This window comes from Eriocheir sinensis, chromosome 9 (assembly GCF_024679095.1).
Source record: "Eriocheir sinensis breed Jianghai 21 chromosome 9, ASM2467909v1, whole genome shotgun sequence".
In the NCBI taxonomy this organism is placed as follows: Eukaryota; Metazoa; Arthropoda; class Malacostraca; order Decapoda; family Varunidae; genus Eriocheir; species Eriocheir sinensis.
The window spans coordinates 4,637,748-4,658,674 of NC_066517.1; the positions used below are offsets into that span (position 1 = coordinate 4,637,748).

A 20,927-nucleotide genomic window follows, 5' to 3' on the forward strand; every position below is an offset into this window, starting at 1 on the left:
AGAGTACAGGAGTTGCCTTGTATATGCCAACCAGCCTCTTGCAGACTCCTCACGTTCTTATGTTCTTATGTTCTTAAAATTTCATGTGAAAGAACTCCACGGACCAACCAAACCAAAAACCGACGAGTTTTCACGGATTCATATATATATATATATATATATATATATATATATATATATATATATATATATATATATATATATATATATATATATATATATATATATATATATATATATATTATAATCAACTGTGAGTACTTTATTTATGTCCTATCCTCATTTTATGTTACATTAAGACATTAACCCTAGAACTGTAACGCTGAATTTGACTAACGTAGAAAGTAACGTGGGACCACTGTAGAAAATATTGAAAAAAAATACAAAAATCATATTTCTTGACCTCCAAAGCTACAAATATCTTGAAATAGACATTCCTGCATACAATCACAATATTTAAATCAATGTTTTTTTTCTGCACACTTATTTTTTGTTAGTAATTAAAAAAAAAGGTGAAAAAATAGGCAACGTATATGATACATATATGAGACACCTTTGACACGAAAATATATTATAACTAAAATTCCCCTTTCTTGGATGGATGGCCTTCATGAAAAATGATGGCAAGTCCTTATGCATCAAAAAGTGATGTGCCTTGAACAAATGAATATTACCAAGTATTCTACCTCTAATTTAGGATATCTTATATTTATAAAGTCACATGCTTACATGTAACATGTATATTTGCATAAAAGTTTGTATTTTAAAAGAATATCTATATTCATGAAGAAAATGCATCACCATAAACATCAATTTGCATTTGGAATGGTGAGGTGACATGGAGAAGCCTAAAGGGCAGGCAATAGGTGATATGCACTCTTTTATCTTTTCTTCTACTGAGTCTTTGTTGTGTTTATGTGGTATCACAGTAACATTCATGATGCGTCGATGCCAATTTCAACTTTTGGCACATCGTCATTGTAGTAAGCAGGGAGGGAGGGGGCCTTATCAGTAAGGATTCTGGCAGCGACTGTGGGTGTGGGCACTATGGATGTAATTTAAGCTTGGGTGGCAGTATCTTCACTTTCACAACAAATTGGTACGATAATGACATCATCACATAAATTGATGGTGTCCGCTGCTCAGATCTGTGCGATAACTTTTTGCTCAGTTTTTTTTTCTCGCGATTTCCCTTTCTATCTAAAATTTAAAAAAAAAAAATATTTATTTATTTATTTATTTATTTATTTTTACGTCGCGGGATATTGCGCCGGTAGGCTTCCTCCCAGTGGGGCCAGATGGTCGGCCCAAGGCTTCTTCCCGGTGGGGCATGATGGTCGGGCCAGCCCGTTCTGGCGCAGGCGAGTGTTTATAGTGGCGCCATCTTGCATTGGCTCATGCTGCCCTCCCGGAGCTCATCTTTAATCCTAGAACCTAGAGTCCGGGTTGATAGGTGGTCTTCTGGACAGCATGTGGGTAGTTTTAAGCCACTCGGCGGCGGCTGAAAAATCCCAGCTTTGGTGGCACCGGACGGGGATTTGAACTTGCGTCCTCCTGAACGCGGTGCCGTCACTCTGTCGACTCAGCCACCGCCTCCCCCGATTACAGTTATGTACATCGAGTTACAGATATGTAGATAATAACAACACTTTGATGAAAGCTGAATAGCCTACTAAACATATAAACTTGAATTAGTGCCTCTACGTCTCGTACTTGTATGTACACAAGCACTACAATAATAACTTTTTCTGTATGAAGTGGCATAAGTAAGAATCACATGGATGGAATTTATGGGTCCGACCGGACACAAACTACCTCCTACCTCGTGTCAGGAGCGTGCACAGTGTACATGGCATAACCCATCATCAAGCTCTGAGTGTCAAATGGATTCAACCAGACCCACAACTCGCATACAGCTACCACTTTGGAAAAAGAGCTCAAATATCAAACCGTAGAGACAGCGTGGGTCCGCCCGCACCTAGCGTTACAGTTCTATGGTTAAGACAATTTGCCCAAAACACGGGGAATCGAAAATCGGGCGACGCCAACATGTATCTGAACTATAGGTACATTAATGAGTGACGTTCCTGGTCAAACTCTTTCGTCTCTGCCTTTCAACATCCACCTTTCCTTCCTGCTGGAAGTACGCCTTCATACAACCTGTGCCTAAGAAGGGTGACCGTTCCAGTCTCTCAAACTACCGTCCTATAGGTTTACTTTCCTTTCTTTCTTAAGCTTTTGAATCAATCCTTAACCGGAAGATTCAAAAGCATCCATCAATTTCTGACCTTCAATATGATCGCCAGTGCAGTAAGTGACTCCTGGTCATCCTCTCTCAGCCGTTTCGGTGAAATTTTCAGTTGCCTTAGACATCTAGAAAGCTTTCGATATAGACTGGGATAAATCTTTGCTTTATAAACTACCGTCTTACGGATTTTATACCTTTCTCTGTACTACCTTTATTTCCAGTTTCCCTTCCGGCTGTTCTATTTTTGATGTGGTAAACGGTCACTATTCTTCCCCTAAACCTATCAAAAGTGGAGTCCCATAGGGCTCTGTCCTATCTCCCACTCTTTATTGTTATTCATCAATGATCTTCCCACTACAAAATGCCAAATCCACTCGTACGCTGATGACTCAACTCTGCATTATTCAACTTCTTTCAACAGAAGACCCTTCCGACAGGAATTATAAGACTCCAAAATGGAGGCTACAGAACACTTAACCTCAAACGTTGCTATCATTTCTGATTGGGATAGGAGGAACCTGGTGTCCGTCAACGCCTCAGATAATCTATTTCTCCACCTTTCAACTCGATACAATTTTTCAAACACCTATCCTCTGTTCTTCGACAACACTTAGTTGTCACCTTCTACACTAAACATCCTCTGTCTACCCTTAACTCAAAATCTTAACTGTAAACTTCACATCTCTCTTACTAAATCAGTTTCCTCTTGGTTGGGGGTTCTGTATCTTCTTCGCCCTTCGGCCTTGTCCGCCCTCGAATGGAGTATGCATCTCACGTGTGTGTGGGGGAAGGCTCCACACATACTGTTCTCTTGGAGAGAGTGCAGTTTAACCGCCATATTCTCAGTGAAGCTCTTTCCTCTTCGTCGAAGCTTCGCTTAGAGAGTGTGTTTCCGTTGATGGGTATGCCCAGTCCCTAAATCTTTTCCCCCTTCGAAACAATGTTTCGTTGAAAACCGAAACCTTAATGTAATTTAGGTACATTTCTATAATGGATTATATAGTGTGACTAATATTTATGTAAACAGTGCTTGATACAATGACATACATTATACATAGCAGAAATTTTACATTGATCCATTTAATTGGATGGTACCCGTGGCTATGTTTGCTTCGCTTTCATCTCATCCCGTTACCTGTGGGTGGAGCTTAGGAGACCTCGTTAGAATAAACTGCTTTTATTTTCTTTATGTTCCTCCTGTTCCATGAGACATCTCTTTCTCCCTTCGTTATTTCTCCCTTGTAAATATAGTTTAACTAGCCTTAGAGCTCCTATCAGTGGGTGGCAAATGGTATCATCTATATTGCTGAGCTTTGCTAAGCTCCACCCACAGGTGACGTCACAAGTTTGGAGATTGGCTGTGGGAAACCCAGCACGGAGTACCACTTACCACCACATATTCATACAGACTTGTGAAACAAGCCTCCGGAGGCCAAAGCCTGTTAGTCCGTCACTTTAAAATTCATCCCAGAAATCTTAATTCATGCTTATGGGTGGAAGTGCCCGTCCTACAAACGCTCAAAAAAGAAAACTGTTGTGAATAGTTGAGACTAAAGGGCGGGGCGTGCTGGTTGAAAGGTGTGTTCTAGTGTTGGCTTAAATTATCATAGGAACCGTGAAGTCTTGAATAAACAGAAAAACATTGTTTCTCGCATTGTATGAATTTAAACTGTTCTTATACCCAATTAATAATACAGCAACATGGAAAAATGTTGTAATAAAGCATTAAATGTGCGAAGATATTAGCGAAGAGCGGGCCTTCACCTCCTCTTCGTCAAGAGAGGAAATTAGTTTATTTTTTTCCCGCTCGCCGCTTCGCGCGCTGCATCAAAGACACTCCTCGTCACTGAGAATACCGTTTGGTCCACGAAGCCTTGTTTCCTCGTGTGAAGGGGGAAAAGATAGTTTGAGAATTCCACCGTCAGTCTCTTCATACCTCCTTTTCCATCGTTGGACTGTTTTTTTTAATAATCTTCATTATCCCGGCTATTTTCTTTGCTGACGTGTTTGCATTGGCCAAATCAACAATGATTTGTCGCGATCGACAGTTGTCTCCTTTCCAAGTGAACGATATTCTGCTTGTCAAAAAGTTTCGCCTGTTACTTGTAAAACGACGTGATTTGATGGTTGTTCCTCTTTTTTAAAGTGTATATAAGTTGATTTGGAATAATAATAAACATAAACATAAACATAAACATATGATAGGGAGTGCCCTAACATAAGATTTTAAACGAATTTGAAAGCTGGCCATTGTATAGTTCGTGAACGAAAATCAGCGTAAGGTGCAACATCACTCTTGCTCGCGACTGTACATAGTGATAGAGTGACAATGAAATCTCATACAGATGGTGGGCACGAGAGCAAGTGATGTCGCTGCCTACGTAGATGCAACATCCAGCTTTGGAATGAAAATTAGGATATAGAGAGTAGGAGGGAACAAAGTAGAGACGAATGTCAGTAGCCTCCGATACCTGTGTTTCGGTGAGGAAAAGAAGGTGAGGTTTAGAGGAGGAGGGATGGTGTTCCACACAGAGGAATTTAGAACGAAGACTATGAATGTTGCAGAAGTCAATAAAGAAAAAAAGTCCGGAGAGCTATCAGGACACCTCCGACCTTGGGGCATTTGTCTCCCCCCCCCACCCCCCACCCCACCCCACCCCATACAGATGCTCCGAGGCATCTTCATTATTTAATAAATTTTGAAGCAATATGTGTGTAGCGTGTTTCTAGTGTGGTGTGGAGAGTAAGAGACATTATCTTTAGATAGTACGCTGAACTACTCTCTGGAGTTGATGAGATAACAGGGAAACGAAAAGTGATGACACGCGAAGGGTCCTTGGTGTGCTGGCAGCACCTTCCTCGCTTCCCGTATATACCTCCCCGTGAGTGCCTTACGCCCGTTTCGGAAGGTGTCTTTCTACCTACTCCATATTAATGCGTCGACAGCTAACCGCATCCAAGGTAAAGAGAAGAGAAGGTTGGTTCACACCGGCCGCTCCGCGCAGGGTGTGACGTCACGTGAAATATGGTTGTGGTAGAGTAGATACCGCGCACTTGACTGGCCTATACGTCCGGCCGCCGGCCGCCAAATTGGTACGGTAAATATTAGCACGGATGTCTAAAGCCCCAAATACACTGCCGAATTTCGGCCACGAGCTTGTCGCCGAATCAGTTCATGAAAAAATTTGGCGACCAGTTCGCCGACATGACCAAGATTCTTACAGTTCGTGACCATTCGGCTACATGTCGGCGAATGCTCAAGATAATTCGGGGACAATTCGGAGACATGTCGCCGACTATTCGGCGTCCATGTCGCCGAGTTCAAAATCTGAAATTTTAACGTTTTTTTTTGTCGCGGAAAAATTGGCGACAAGTCTCCGAATTGTCTTTGTATGTCCCCGAAGTGTCGGCGACATGTCGGGGACAGTTCTCCGACAGTGGCAATATTTCTGACAGCTGATCATCTGATGCCCATGTGGCATACAAAAGCACGGGAATCCGAGGTGCAACACACTTCTTCACCGGCAGCTGAAGAGCCCATCTCGTCTCTCGCAACTTGTTCCAGGGGAATGGTGAGAGGGCGATCAACTCGTGTGGGGGAGTAAATACCGTGTGTGATAATGTGTGGTAATATGTATGATAGTATGTGTAATGAAATGTATAAATGTGACTTGTTTTTTGTTTTGCCTTCCTACAACTATTTTAGAATGAATGAATGTTTACGTAATATCAGTAAACAAACCAGTAACTGAAATAATTTTTTTTTTAAATAAGTAAAAAATAAAACAAAGGTTAAATCATGGGAGAATAATGATATTAAAAAATGAATAAAGTAATAAATAGTAAATAAATTATGAAATAAGTGAAAATGTTAATTTCATACCTATTTTATAAATTCATGATTCTTCTTGTTTTTTCATATTTTCTTGTTTACTATTTATTATTTTATTATTATTTTATTCCACACACACACACACACACACACACACACAGAGAGAGAGAGAGAGAGAGAGAGAGAGAGAGAGAGAGAGAGAGATGTATTTCATTTCATTTTCCTGCTGGTTAGAATCCTGAAGCCCGCAGTCGCCATCTTAAGATTCCCTTCCTTCCTTAAAGATTTACCCCCATTTATAGGAGGACAGGGCCTTTGGCCAAAAGGCGGCCCTGTAAGAGGGAGCGAGAAATGCAAACTCGTTGCGGGTGTGGGGATACCTCCGCCGCCGCCACAGCCACGGGTAACAGCCGGCGAGCAGCGACGGAGGCACGGGCTCACCGGGCAGGCGCCCAGTAGACACCCGTAGCGGTGCACGTGCGAGCAGCCGACCAGTCGACTTGACTGCGGAGGGGTGGCCCAAAGCGAGGACGACCACGCGGGTTCACCGCGCCTCCGCAGAAGGGCCACCCGGCTGCTTGCCTGAGGAGTGCTGGCGTTCCACTGATAAGATTCTTCTTCTTCTTTTAGGATTTACCCTCTTAAAAAGGGGGAACGGGCCTTTGTCTATGCGACGGCCCGTCGCAGGGGGGAACCCGCCGCTGGCGTGCGGCGGGTGTAGGGAAGCCTCCGCCGCCGCCACAGCCACGGGTGTAGGGAAGCCTCCGCCGCCGCCACAGCCACGGGTAAAAGCCGGCGAGCAGCGACGGAGGCACGGGCTCTCTGGGCAGGCGCCCAGCAGACACCCGTAGCGGTATTCCCTCCAGTGCTGCCACTCTTGATTTTATAAAAAAACCAAGAATCATCGGTAAAATACTCCAAGATGAACTAAAAAAAACCAAGATGGCCGTTTATATATTAAAACTCAAAATACAAACTCTTTCTTACCTTAATATGCATACACCTGAAGTGGGGGTTCCTCATCACTGTCGTCATCATCAGGGTCAGGTGAATGCAGAGTTGCCATTTCCACTTTTGAGCGCACATCCTTGTAGCGCTGATGGCATTTTCCAGTTTTCAAGTCGCTAAGCAGTACTTTTGATGGCTTCCAGTCATAACAAGATACCCCCTGTCTAGCGATGGCCTGTTTCGCAAGCATTCTGTTTGCCACAGTGTTGGATAAGAGGCTATTTGACTGCTTCGTCTTTATTAATTTGATTTTAGAAAACATTCGTTCGACTGAAGCAAACTGTCTGCATAATCTGATCCTTCACCGTAATTATAAAACAAAGGTGGTTTCACTTTATCAGTTTCACGACACTCACGCAACAAGAAGCCTATGGTTACTTTTGTTCCTGGTAAGCACAAGCAGGTATTTTACTGTCCTCAGAGCAAACTGTCTGCATAATCTGATCCTTCACCGCAATTATAAAACAAACGTGGTTTCACTTTATCAGTTTCACGACACTCACGCTACATGAACCTCAAGGTAATCCGTTAGCACACCACCCACACCAGACTGACAGACACTGACGAACCAGCCGACGCAGACAATGCGGCGCCTGTATTCTGACGAGAATGGTACGTGTAGTATGACAAAGCGATGTTTCGCGCCCGTATTCTGACAAGTATGGTTCGTGTAAAACAAGAAGGCCAAAACGCTGCGCACTGTTATTCTGACGAGTTACACATGAGTTACGTGAGTAACGTGACGATGAACGAGATAAATACATAAAAGAACAGGAACGGCAAATCAGTTGGGAAAATTTGTCTAACATAATATTCGAACAATCCTACGGAAACAGTTTAGTCAGGTCTGACTCCGTTTGGCTCAGCAGAGGTGTCCGAATCTCAAACCCAACGACTTCAGTCGACAATATAGTACATTTATAATTTACACTGACGAAAATATGTAATGTTATTTACATAAATATTGTTTTTTTTCCTATTATTATCACTATGTATACGTATTTTATTTCATTAAATATCTGATACTGGAGGAAATGGGGAAAAATACATGAATTTCATTGCCATGACCAAAAAACCAAGATTTCCTGAATTTAACTGAAAAAAATCCAAGACTCCAAGCTTGGAGCAGAAAAACCAAGATCTAGTAGAAAAATCCAAGGAGTGGCAGCACTGATTCCCTCGGGCCGAGGCATATATGTAACAAAATCGGTATCAACGCTCGCTGAGTGGCAGTAGCACGTGGTAAAACACTTCATTACGAAGTTATAAATTTATTGAATTTTTCTATGCCCTAGCTACTAGCTTTTTATTGGTTTATGGAAAAAAAAACACTCGTTACCCAGTCTCCATATTTGGCACATAAATAAAACAGAAAAATGTAGGTTCTTTTCATATATTTCTTTTGGTTACCCATTAAAAGAATTATCCATATTCTAAATCTAAGATTTGAAACAGAAAGCGAATTAATTTGATGAGTAACTAAAGCAGGTTCAACTAATTCACTTTAATAACTATATTATAGTACACGTAGTGACGTCCATTGTTTTTTGCTTTCTTGTAAACTGTAATATTTATGTTGACTGCATTATATTCGTCATTTACACAAAAACTTGAACGTGGCCAACACTGTGATTCTTTCATTCAACACAGTCTCAAGTGCAGTTCTCATAAGGGTGTTGTAGTTTTTACTCTCTCTGGTAACTGCCAGCCAGGGTGGTTGTATGAATATATTAGGCTTAGCATTAAAAAGACCATAGTAATTTCATTTGTTCCTCATACTTATTTGGAAAAAGGGTGATGTAGGCTATACATAGAACTTAAGTAATAGGCTACCAATCACCTACCTACTGATGCTTGAACTCAATCAGTCGTGTTGGCCATGTTGAAGTTTTTTTGTGTAAATGATGAATATATTGCAGTCAACATAAATATTACAGTTTACAAGAAAAGCAAAAATCAATGTACGTCACTACTTCTATTATAATATATTATTATATAGTTAATTAGTTGAACCTGCTTTAGTTACTCATCAAATTTATTCGTTTTCTGTTTCAAATCTTAGATTTAGAATATGGATAATTTTTTTGATGGGTAACCAAAAGAAAAATATGAAAAGAACCCACCGTTTTCTGTTTTATTTCATGAAGACTAACATTTGTTATTTCCCAATCCACTGAAAAAGTAGTTTGCAAGGAAACACATATCGTACATGCTATATAGAGGATGTAACAGCCAAATAACGCGAAAAAGAATTGCTTTTTGGCAAATATGGAGACTGTGTAACGAGTGTTTTTTTTCCATAAACCAATAAAAAGCTAGTAGCTTGGGCATAGAAAAAATCAGAAAATTAATAACTTCGTAATGAAGTGTTTTACCACGTGCTACTGCCACTCAGCGAGCGTTGGTGCCGATATTAGAGATCAATGACAGGTACCCATTTACGGCAAACGACATTAAAGTCACCCTAGTAGTATCTAGCCACGAATAATAAATCAAAACTTCTTAACTCTTCTACATGTTAGGTGCCACTTAACCCTAAGGGTTAAGTGGCACCCTTATAAAATAATCGCCTAAGTCATTTTCCAGAGATTTCCAGGTTTTTGTCTACATCAATTTTTCAACATGTGACGCCCATTTTTGTATAGTTGCCTTCGTCATTCAGGGCTTGAGTGTTCTAGAATTGACCTTTTCATATTTGCCTAAATCTTAACCCGGTAGCTGCGGTGATCATGTTTCTTAATTAAGGCCCATCTAAGCGAATTTATGAGAAAAAATCATCACTTGCAAACCATTTCATAATATATACCTATCAACGCATTTGTGATCAGTTTATACATCATCTATTTTGGGGGCTTATATCATGGCACAAATTTACGGTAAAGCCACAAATTTGGCCCGTCGCTGGTATACGGTAAAGCCACAAATTTGGTCCGTCGTTGCTACCGGGTTAAGCCAAATGAGATAATGACAGTTCTTTTCTGATTTCTGTAAAGTAAAAAATAATGACTTAGGTGAGAGACACGCGCCAGTCCTCGTCGACAGACCGACTCGGTCGGCTATATTTCGATCGCCGATAGAGTCGGTCTGTCGGCATCCTGCTACGGGCCGCCAATAGGCTTAACCCGTGCTCCCCCGCGCAGGGAGGGAGCATTTTTGCACTCTTAACGGGCCGTCTCAGGACAAGGGCCCGCGTTTCCCCTAGGGGAAAATCCCCATAGGGGATAAATATTAAAAAAAAAGACTTAGGTGGTTTGTTTACGAAGGTGACGATATGGTAAGTGTGACAGGCTCGTTAAAAAAAATTAAAAAAACATGTTTCTTATCAATCTTTATTGAAATTATGGGCATGATATTAAAGTTCAACTTCTCTAGTTTACCATCAATCACTGACAGGATTCATTTAAAGAAAAATGTAAATGTGAGGGGATAGTAAAGAATCTGCTCGATAATAAAATTCTTTTATATCACATAATTATTTCCATCCATTTCCTTCTAAGTTCTTGATCTCTTGGCAGCCGAAGAACCCGTATATTACTGTTTCCTCTCACATAAACTGCTTGACAACCGCGCACAATACAAATAGTTGGCATATTGAAAGAAAACACACTTTAGCAAAGTTTCCCATTGAGTCAGGAGGCTGGTGTGCGCGAGACTGACTTCTCTTCCATGGCCGGACCCCTCAGTCATATTTCACATGACGTCATGCGCAGAAGAGACAAATTTAGGTACGTCGCCCCCCCTGGTGAACCTACCTTCTATTCTCTTTACCTTGACCGCATCCTAGCGCTTCGCGTCGGCTGAACACTGGCGCCTGCAACCTGCTCCGGTCGGTCTCGTGACAAGTATGGCTTCCACCCTACGAGTTATCACATGCTATTCCACTGATTTTTTTGACATCAGCACGGAGAGTGATTACAGTATAAACATTGATCGACTCATACATTTCGCTGCTGGGTGACCAGTACTTACTTTGGGATAAGACGTTAGATGACTACAAAAATTGAAATCTGTTACCATTAACATGGATCGAAGTTTGCTGTACATTTCGGTGTTGTCATGGCGTAGGCTTTTATCCGAACACTAGTAGTATGGTCCATGGACTTGGGAAATTGGTTGAAGAGTTTTGCATGATCCTTTATCATGTTTCCTTTGTATCTCATTATTCGTTAAGAAGTAGTATCCACTTGAATCTGCACTACTTCCTTTTCTTCTTCCTTATATGTAAGAGATACATGACTTTCAGACACTGTCTGATACCCATCTTCCATTGCAGGGAACACTCTGGTGAACTTACATCGTGTCAGGGAGGGAGTGCATCGTTCCGTGACTGTCGACGGCAAGAAACCTGATAGTGTGAACGGCTCTTGGCGCCGGGGCACAACTTCACGGTCAAGGGCCATAACCGTAGACTAGATAGTGTGAGATCAGCCATAGATATTTCGGACTACTTAACCCTTGAGCTGCCACACTACACTCCATTATCTCATATCACATAAAACTCACTGTATTTCTCCTTCACTGTATATTGCAAATTTTCAGCTGAGCAAATTTTCAGCTGAGAGGTTGCCAAACCGTAAATAAAACATAAATTATTAATATCGGTATTATTATTATTATTATTATTATTATTATTATTATTATTATTATTATGATTATTATTATTATTATTATTATTATTTTAAAACATTATTATTTTTTTATTATTATTATTATTTAAATTGTCATTAATAATTGTAGTGGTAGTAGTGGTAGTAGTAGTAGTAGTAGTAGTAGTAGTAGTGTTAGAAATAGTAGTAGTAGTAGTGATGGTAGTAGTAGTAGTAGTAGTAGTAGTAGTAGTAGTAGTAGTAGTAGTAGAAGTAGTAGTAGTGGTAGTAATATTAGTAGTAGTAGCTAGGAAGTATTAGTGATATGGTTGGATGCCACAGTCATTAGCGAACAGAGTTGGGGCTAATGACCTACAAGCTATGGAGCCCTCCTTGATTATGTGTCGGGAAAATAAACATGGGTGGAGGTATCATTTATGTAGTAGTAGTAGCAGTAGTAGTAGTAGTAGTAGTAGTAGTAGCAGTAGTAGTGGTAGTAGAAGTAGTAGTAGTGGTACTAGTAGTAGTAGAAGTAGTAGTAGTAGTAGTAGTAGTAGTAGTAGTAGTAGTAGCCGGCCCTGAGATAGGACACATCCCTAACGATGTATCATCGAGTCCTTATATATTATCGGAAATAAACGAACTAAATTATTCAACCGCTATACTAATAACTAATCCCGGTTTAAAGGGCTCTGTTCGGTAATGACATATAATTACCTCTCATTAAAGAATCTTCAGAAGAGGGTTGTCAGACCGAGACAGTATTATCACTGACATCCGGTTTCTTCCTATTATCGTCACTTTTCGTGTTGCTAATGCTCGCCAACTTTATTCTTTTAAGAACATGCGTTATCTTTCTTCAAAGTATTTGTGTATACAAATTATGAAATTATGTAGCTCTGTTCTTTATTTCAAGTTACCTTTAATGACTGGGAAGCATTTATTTATATATATAATATGTAAGTTTCTTGCAGTTCAATCTCAACCCGGAACCTTACTAATTGCACTATATATTCACATGCATTGTCTTGACACATCAGTTTCATAATATTCATTTACTGCGCTATGTGTAGTAGAAAATATTGTAAGCTTTTCTGACTCGGAAAAAAAGTCGATAAATTATTCAAAAACATTTCATTCGAAGACAGGTGATTAAACTGATCTTTTTTTCAATGCAAATCAAGGAAAATGAAAAAAAATGCAAGTTTTCTTTTCTTTGTGTTTACCTGTACTTAATATTTACAACGCAGCATGATGTTTCCAGAGCCCAAGGTAAGAAGATAAGTATTTCTAGGTGAATATGTACATATAATTATACTTTTTACAAAAAAAAGAGGCAGCTCATGGCGCAATAAATAGGAAACAAAAATGACCACAAGGGCCGTTCTCCACAATGATCAGTAGAATAATTATAAATAAAGAGTCCACAGTCATTTGGAGACGTATCTTCATTCTCTCCTCATGATTAAGTCGTAGGAAGGAAGATATAAAGATACAGGTAGGTATTTTTAGAGTTTACCTGTGAAGAGGGCGAAAGAATGAAAAGTCTTGCAGCTATCTATCTCTTAACTGAACTTTCCGCTCAGATTGTCCCTGAAAACTCCACTCTAAACGATTTAGGGCATATTCCTTCTTCTCATCACCCTTTCTGACTTCACAATGCCTATATCAAATATATACCTATATTGAAATTCTTAAGAATGATTTTTTTCTGGCCAATTTGACCGCAGTGAAGCACAAGGTCCAAAAAATGCCATATCTCCATAGTTATGGAAAAGTTGGTGTCGTCTTTCCTTGGCCTTCCTTGCCTCACAAATTGAGAGAATAGTGTTGTGTCGAGCCTTATTTTGACTCGACTGGACTCGTGCTCTACGTGAAACCGACTTTTATCCTTATGTCGACTGAATGACTGGTATCCTGTAGGAATTGTGACAAAAGATTTTTAAGTGTAAGAGATGTGCTGTATTTATATAGGAAATATGTCACTACTCTTAAAACTGCTTACTTTGAAAGAGCTGTGACGTGTAGGAAATGTGGCGCATCCCCGTGCTGAGACCCTACCTGCCCATACGCTTTCGTATTTGCTTTTCAGTATCTATTTTTCCTTCCTGGTGGAAATACGCCTGCATATAACTTATGTGTAAGGATGAACGAGGTAATCCTTCAAAGTACCGTCCTATAATTTGTTTTCTTGTTTTTTTTCTAAAGCTGAGGTTCTTAAGCTGGCAGGGGGCGCCCCATTGGGGGGCGTTGTTTGGGAGCGAGCCCTGGGGGGAAAATAGAATATCTGTTATTGGAATTTTAATTATATTAACCAGAACATGGGGTCATATACAAGGAGGATGATGTAAACCAAGCATACACAGAACTATGATTTTATTGTTCAAACAGTTCCACTGCAGTTGTACACTGCAACAAACAAAACACACACATAGTTGGACACGGACACAAACAAAAATAAATACCATGGACTAACTAAGAAGGCACGTGCATCACACTTCTTATGGATTGACAGGATAAGCAAGAAACATACACTAAACACATAACGAACAAACAGACAACAAAAGGCATCATATTTAAGGAGACACGAGCAACGTACCCTCAGCTGGTGATCCTCAGCTGTTCTGCGGGACACGCAAAGAAGGGACCCCAAAAGTAAACACAGTTACTAAGGACCGCTAATATAAAGGGACTAGTTATTTCACCACACAGGGCATTGAGGAGAAAAACATTCCTTGGGGGGGCATGGTAATACAAAGTTTAAGAACAGCTGTTCCAAAGCTTTTAGGACTAGACTTACGGGCAAGGATTATATACTAAAAGGATAGCTCACTGAAACGTCATCGATGACGTCATGACTGCGGTGCGTCATCTGGTTCACTCTCACCCTGCCCTCACGGTATAAAATGTACTAGAAAACCCTTATTTATTCTTATTCATGGTCAGATTTTGCGCTTTTTTTATTGTTAAGGATAAGTAGTAAAATTAGGCAGCTGTTGTTTTGGCTAATAGTATACAATAATATGAATAATGTGAGAAACATGGTAAACAAGCTGCAGAAATATTGCTCTGTTTACCATTGATGCTTACGTTTTCTTAACTTTTATTAACATAAGTTTTCTACAACTTAATTTACAGGGGTAACTAATCCTGTCATATATAATGAAAGGTTTTTTTTTTTTTATACATACAAATATATTATATAATATTTACGCAAATTATTAACTAAATTAATTTACCTTTACCAAACTTTCACTGTAGAGCTTTATTGGCTTTTCTTTAATGTTATCACTTTCTTGAAAAATGTTTGGACCTCACCCGCACAAACTTCACCTTCATTTTATCTTTGCAGGCCAAAATCCACTTCTTCAAGATGTGTTTGTCTCTAGGAAACCTAATGAACTTAACACCTTGACGACTTTCCGCAGTTGAGCCACTGTAACACCCATATACACCACAAATCACCATTTTCATTGAGCACGCTACGGTGAGAACATTGTGAAGTGAACCAGTTTGCCTCCGAGCACCATTTGTTTACATGTGTGACGTCATCCGCGGTGCATTGTGGGTAAAACAAAAGCTTAGTGAGCTATTCTTATAGTATATAATCCTTGCTTACGGGTAGCGCTAAAAATTACAACTATGAGCTGTCATTTTTACACAGCAAATGATATTATAGAAAAAAAAAGAAGTTTTGGGTAATGTTTGATTTTTTCTTTTTTTCTTTTGACCGTTTTAGGCATATAAGGTCCTAATAATATTGTCGTATTTTTCTGTTTATTGCATTTTCAATAGTTATATCTGTGCTCCATTTCGAAGGTTTTAGTTTAAGCGGTCTATAGCGTCCAGTCCCGAGTCGTTCTTCCTGTTAGGATGGTGTTCTGTTTAATAAAGAAAGTGAATACTGTAGATTAGTCATTAACGCTGGAGTGTATATTACAGGTAGTTTTGGAAAGGAAATTATTAATGAACAAAAGAAAAAGGAGAACTTGAAAAGAATCGTGCGGAATACCACTGTTGACAGGTTTATGGGAAGGACAGTGACTGAGTACCATACCAGAGATAGATTGATCTGAACGGAAATCAATGGCATATGTCGTGGGGTGCGTCGCATCGCCCACAGAACGACGCCAAGCTCGGGGGTCCCTCCGGGCGAGTTTCAGTGCAGGCCCGTTATTCATCATAAGTACGTCCTTGCATAATCTATCGACTTGCTCAACCCACGAACTATGTGGGTAATATATGTCGAATTAGTCTCAATGAGTAGTTGCCGGTCTGACAGAAAGTCATTCCAGCGATATCCCGTGATTCTGCGTAGACACATATTACCAAAAGGCATCAATCCTCCTTTCCAAGTCACTATATAGTGACCATGTATCACAGCCAGAGTTAAGCCCCGTTCACACTGTGCCGACTCTGGGCCACAACAACCCAGCAACTTTTGGATTTGACAAGTCGGCTCCCACGCTCCAAGAATGGGGGGGAGGTTTTTTTGGCGTCTCGGTGTCGTCTAGTATGATTACCAACTGTCAGGGACATTCGGCCAACTAGTTACCAACATGTCTGCGACATGCTGGCAACTAGTCTCAAGACGAGTCTCAACGGTCATTATTTGAAATGGTGCCATGTCTACGACAACCACGAATCTGCCGACCGATTGACCGACAGTCGCAGACGGTCTTGACGGCAAGTCTTGCAGATTGTCTGTCAACTGCTTGGCCGACCAGCTAGCCGACAGTTGCCAGTGGCCGACGGTCTTCGCGACTGTCTTGGCGGCAGCCTTACCGACTGTCGCCGAATTCTACCAAAAAATTTTAAAGGATATTTTGGCCGTAGGAGTCTTCATGGGTCCTTTGGTATATAAGCTATAATGGGCCGAGACTCCGTTGTGTCTACTTCTAGGGTTGCCACCCGTTCCTTAAAATACGGAAGTGTTCTGTATTCGAGAGTGAAAGGTAGCGTTCCGTTTTGAACCAATACGGAATGCCGTTTGTTCCGTATTTTGTTGTCTGAATGGTCAAGCAGATAAAATTCAGTGTCTTAAAATTGTAGTGAGCCCATTTTTCGGTTAATCACAAAACCAGTCCGTAAAATTTGTCCAGGTTCGTCCTAAAATACGTGTCAAATACGCGACATAACGTTTCTCCCCCCTTCCTCTTGCCTCCACCAGCAGCGTGCAGCGGTTGTCACTTATGGCCTGCTCGAGAAATTTTAGGGTTGCCACCCATTCCTTTGAATATGGATCCATTCCGTATTGGAGAGTGAGATTTTGCATTCCACATTTTTCTGGCCTCAGGGTGGCAACCCTGAGGCCAACAGGAGTGCGTGCGTGCTGTGCTGGCTCCCATATGTGTGCCAGTGAAAAGTAACCATGCCCAGAAGTTGCTGGTGTGCTTGTGATTGCAAAATGAAAATATAAGTTTCCTGATAGCGGCAGTGTTAGCCAATATTTCTGAGCCGACAGTCGTCACGAGCGTCCTTCATTAGGCGAAGACAATCGTCACGACAGTCCCTCATTATTCTTAAGTAGCCGGCACCGACAACTGTGCCGACAGGAAATGGTACAAAAGTGAAAAAATGACCCTGACAGTCGTCGCGACTGTCTCAAGACAAGCCAAGACAGTTTACGACAGTCTTGACGACTGTCCCCGACCTCCCTCAAACCTCAACCGGAAAGGCGGTTAGTCCAGACCCTTGCAGACTCTTCTCGTGAAAGTTTAGCATGGAATACTTTTTCACGTTAACCCTCACGACCCCACACTCCCCTCCCGACAGTCCGCTCAGCATTCGGCGACCATTTCTAGACCTCTTTCAAGACATGCCCGACCCTTTCACATCTATATCCATAACCTCGTGTACCCTAGAGTCGTGGGTAGTCGTGGCCCAGAGTCGGCACAGTGTGAACGGGTCTGAGGGCAGGGAGCGCGAGAGACAAAGATTTGGATCTTTGTCGTTTCACACATATATCGATAGCGCCCTATACTCGTGCTGAACGAGTCCATTACACCGTGAGCCAAGCCAATTCACCGTAAGGTGTCCTGGCGAAACCTGTCATTGTTCTGCACTTCATTACCAAGGTCAATAAAATTTTCAAAGATCTCAGTGTCCTCACCACGCGCATGAATAGTCTGTACTGTTTCAGCTAGCAAGTCTACAAACACTTGTACTTTGGTCCAAGCTTAGGAGACCTAAAGCCTTAAGGGTTTGACCTCCATATGCAGTACATCGAGAGCCATCACCAGACCTTCCAGCGACTCCGCAAGGATTAATGCGTCATCGGCAAAAACAAGGTCAGAGACGCTGATATTGCCAACAGATGCTTCACAATGACTCTGACTTATTACCCATTCCGTACAAGTGTTGAAAAGCGATGGGACAAGGACAGAGCCCTGCCTCACTCTTGCGTTTACGGTAAATAAGCTGGATAAGCTCCGCACACACACCTCACAGCATTCTTAGTCCCCGCATTCAGGATAGTCAGCAAACCAATACTCCTTACAGGTATCCTGCAGAGTGGCAGGATATCCCAGAGTGCCTTGCAATGCACTGGATTAAACTCCTTTTTGAGATCAACAAGGCTGCAAGCATCCCCTGTCGAAACTCACGTCAGCGCTCTAATAGTACGCGAAGCGGTGCGATACGGTCAGTTGTCGATTTACCAGGCGTGAACCCAAACTGTTCAGATCTTTGCAGCTTCAGAAGGTGGTTGGGAATTCACATCAGATATAGATTAACAAGCACTTTGCCTGGCACACTGAGCAGCAGTGGTCGAGTGGTCAGATGTGGTGAGCCCGATGATATAGGTTCGAGTCACACCGATGCACGCAGACAATTTTCAAAGATCGCCAAGTGGAGGAAGATTATTCACACGCTGACCAGACCTTAAATCAACCCTAACTTCAGTGACTTTGTTCAAGTGGAACACCGAGAGGGGCAGCATGGGCAAGTCATACACATCAAGGCAGCCACTATTAATGAAATTCGTGTTTTCCAAGAGACCCCTCAAAAGAGTCTACATGAGCTATAGGCAGCACCTAAAAAAAAATACCACTATAGCTCTTGCAGTCCTGGCGGTCCCCCTTTCTTTTCCAGATAGGAACGACCAGCCTCCTCTTCCATTCAGGAGGAATGGTACCAGATTGCCATACGGCAGCCAAAACCGCATACAACCCTCGGATCATGTCCTCACCTCCAGCCTTGAGCAGCTTAGCACGGATGTTACAGATGCCAGCAGGTGCCTTTCCACCCCTCAACTTTCCACAGCACCTATGACTTCGTCAAGTAAAAGTGAGATTTCGTCGATGGGTGAATGCAACACTGAAGACCACCTATCAACCCGAGCTTCAGATAAACTCTCCAATGAGGAACGAAGATGAGCCAGGGGGCAATAGGAGCCAGGCACGATGGGGGCCATTATGGAACATTCGCCTGCGCCATTCCAGGCTCTGGCCGACCAGCAGGCACCATCACGAAAGCCTACTGGCGCTTTAGGCCAAATTAAAAAAAAAGGTAGAATGGGATAATCACACTGATGTGATCTTGATGTGATAATAATAATAGTCATTTTTAAACATCGGAAAAAATACGTTTGGAGGATTCCCTGCGATAATAGCAACAAACTAATAAATTCAATGAATAAAAAGAAACGTTGACTTATTGAAGCAATGTTTCTAAAAAAACACAACACTTAATATAAATGAGAGTACCTATGATTTAGATTTGGTAATGAGGTCACTGGGGAGAGGACTCTCCACACCCATTCAAATGAGTCATAAACCTCACAAAGAATCGAAGCGTAGGGGGAGAGAAAGTGACCTGACTATCCCACTAGGGTGTATTCACCTCTCCCTGCCCCACCCTTTTAGGGTTACTTATTTCTGTGTGTATAAGTACTTTAACTGTATTTACTTTCCCTACTTCTGCTCAACCTTCAAACCACTGAAGATGGTTAATGATGGTCCACCGAAACTGTCTGGTAAAATATATAAATTTCGTCTGCTAGTGTGGGTTTCATTCATGTTGGGTCAATGGTTGCTTTACCTCTCTTGATTAGTTTTTCTACGTCGTATGCATGTATTTTGCATTCAATTAGCTTTTGGAGTTGTTGTTGTTAAAGATTTACCCCTAGTATCACTAGGGAAACGTGCCCTTGTCGAGGAAACTGGGTTTCGACATATTGTAGCAGTTGAGACACATGTTCAGTTAATGGTCTTGAGTAAGCATCCTGTTCGTAGGATTTATGTAGCCTTCGACATTTGATATTGCCGCTGTTTTCTTAGAAAAATATCTATGTTCTCCCCTAAAAGCATGCAGCGTCGGTGTTTGTACCATACGATTTTCCTTCCAGCTCACAAGCTCTCACTCACACATTCATAGTGATTGGGGCAGTCAAACACAGCAGACAACGCTTTGAGATACAGAGCAAAGAGGACAAGATGAAGCTAATGAGGAAGAGGATAAATGAATTCCAAAACTAGATCCAACAACTTTGATCAATATCGCAGTACAATACAACAACACCAAAGCCACATTAAAGGAGAACATGACATTTTTCAATGCAAGGATGAAGCACTACAAAAACGACCATCATAGATGCTTTTTAGTTTAACCGGTTTGTTTAAGCTAAACGGCGGCAAATAACAGGACACTCTTTTTACAGCAGAGAAGCAGCTCAGGAAAAAAAGTCCGCTAGACACTAATCTTGTTAAGGAAATAGAAAGAGGAGCCAAAAAGAGACGGTCATTATAGGATGGAGAAGTGTCTCAATACTCCCCTTTAGAAGGAGTTGAAATCATAGGCAAGAAGATATGAAGACTTAGGAAGGCTGTTTCAAAGTTTAACAGCGAAAAGGCTGAAATAATTAAGATGCTGGTTAACTCATAAGGGATTTGGATACCGTAAGGATGAGGACAATAAAACGTCGCGTGTATCGGGGCCGCGGAATGGGTGGAGGCATGTAGTAAGCAAGTTCAGAAGAGCAGTCATCATGAAAATAACGATAGAAGATAGATAGAGAGGGAAGTTGTAGAGACCAAAAGACTTTGAGTTCACTCTGTCCAAAGAGGCTGTGTGTGGAGCCCCTCCCCCTCCCATTTCAGATGTATACCTCATACGAGGACGGACAAGGTCCTCGTATATAGACAACATTTCTGACGGATAAAAGAACTGCAGATGATGCAGAACACCTACCCTAAAAGAAGCTGATTAAAGGAAGAGAGGAGATATGAAGTTTTCAGTCAAAAATCGTGGTTAA

The 20,927-nt window shown here is 41.4% G+C and overlaps 1 protein-coding gene across 1 annotated transcript in view; it reads left to right on the forward strand.

Moving 5' to 3' along the window:
• LOC126996263 (axoneme-associated protein mst101(2)-like) overlaps positions 1 to 19,050 on the forward strand; it is a 51,309-nt gene extending 32,259 nt beyond the window's left edge. The window contains exon 5 of the mRNA XM_050856639.1: positions 18,767 to 19,050. Coding sequence (XP_050712596.1) covers positions 18,767 to 19,050 — 284 coding nt within the window. The remainder of the gene's footprint in view (positions 1 to 18,766) is intronic.
• The last annotated feature ends 1,877 nt before the right edge of the window (positions 19,051 to 20,927 follow it).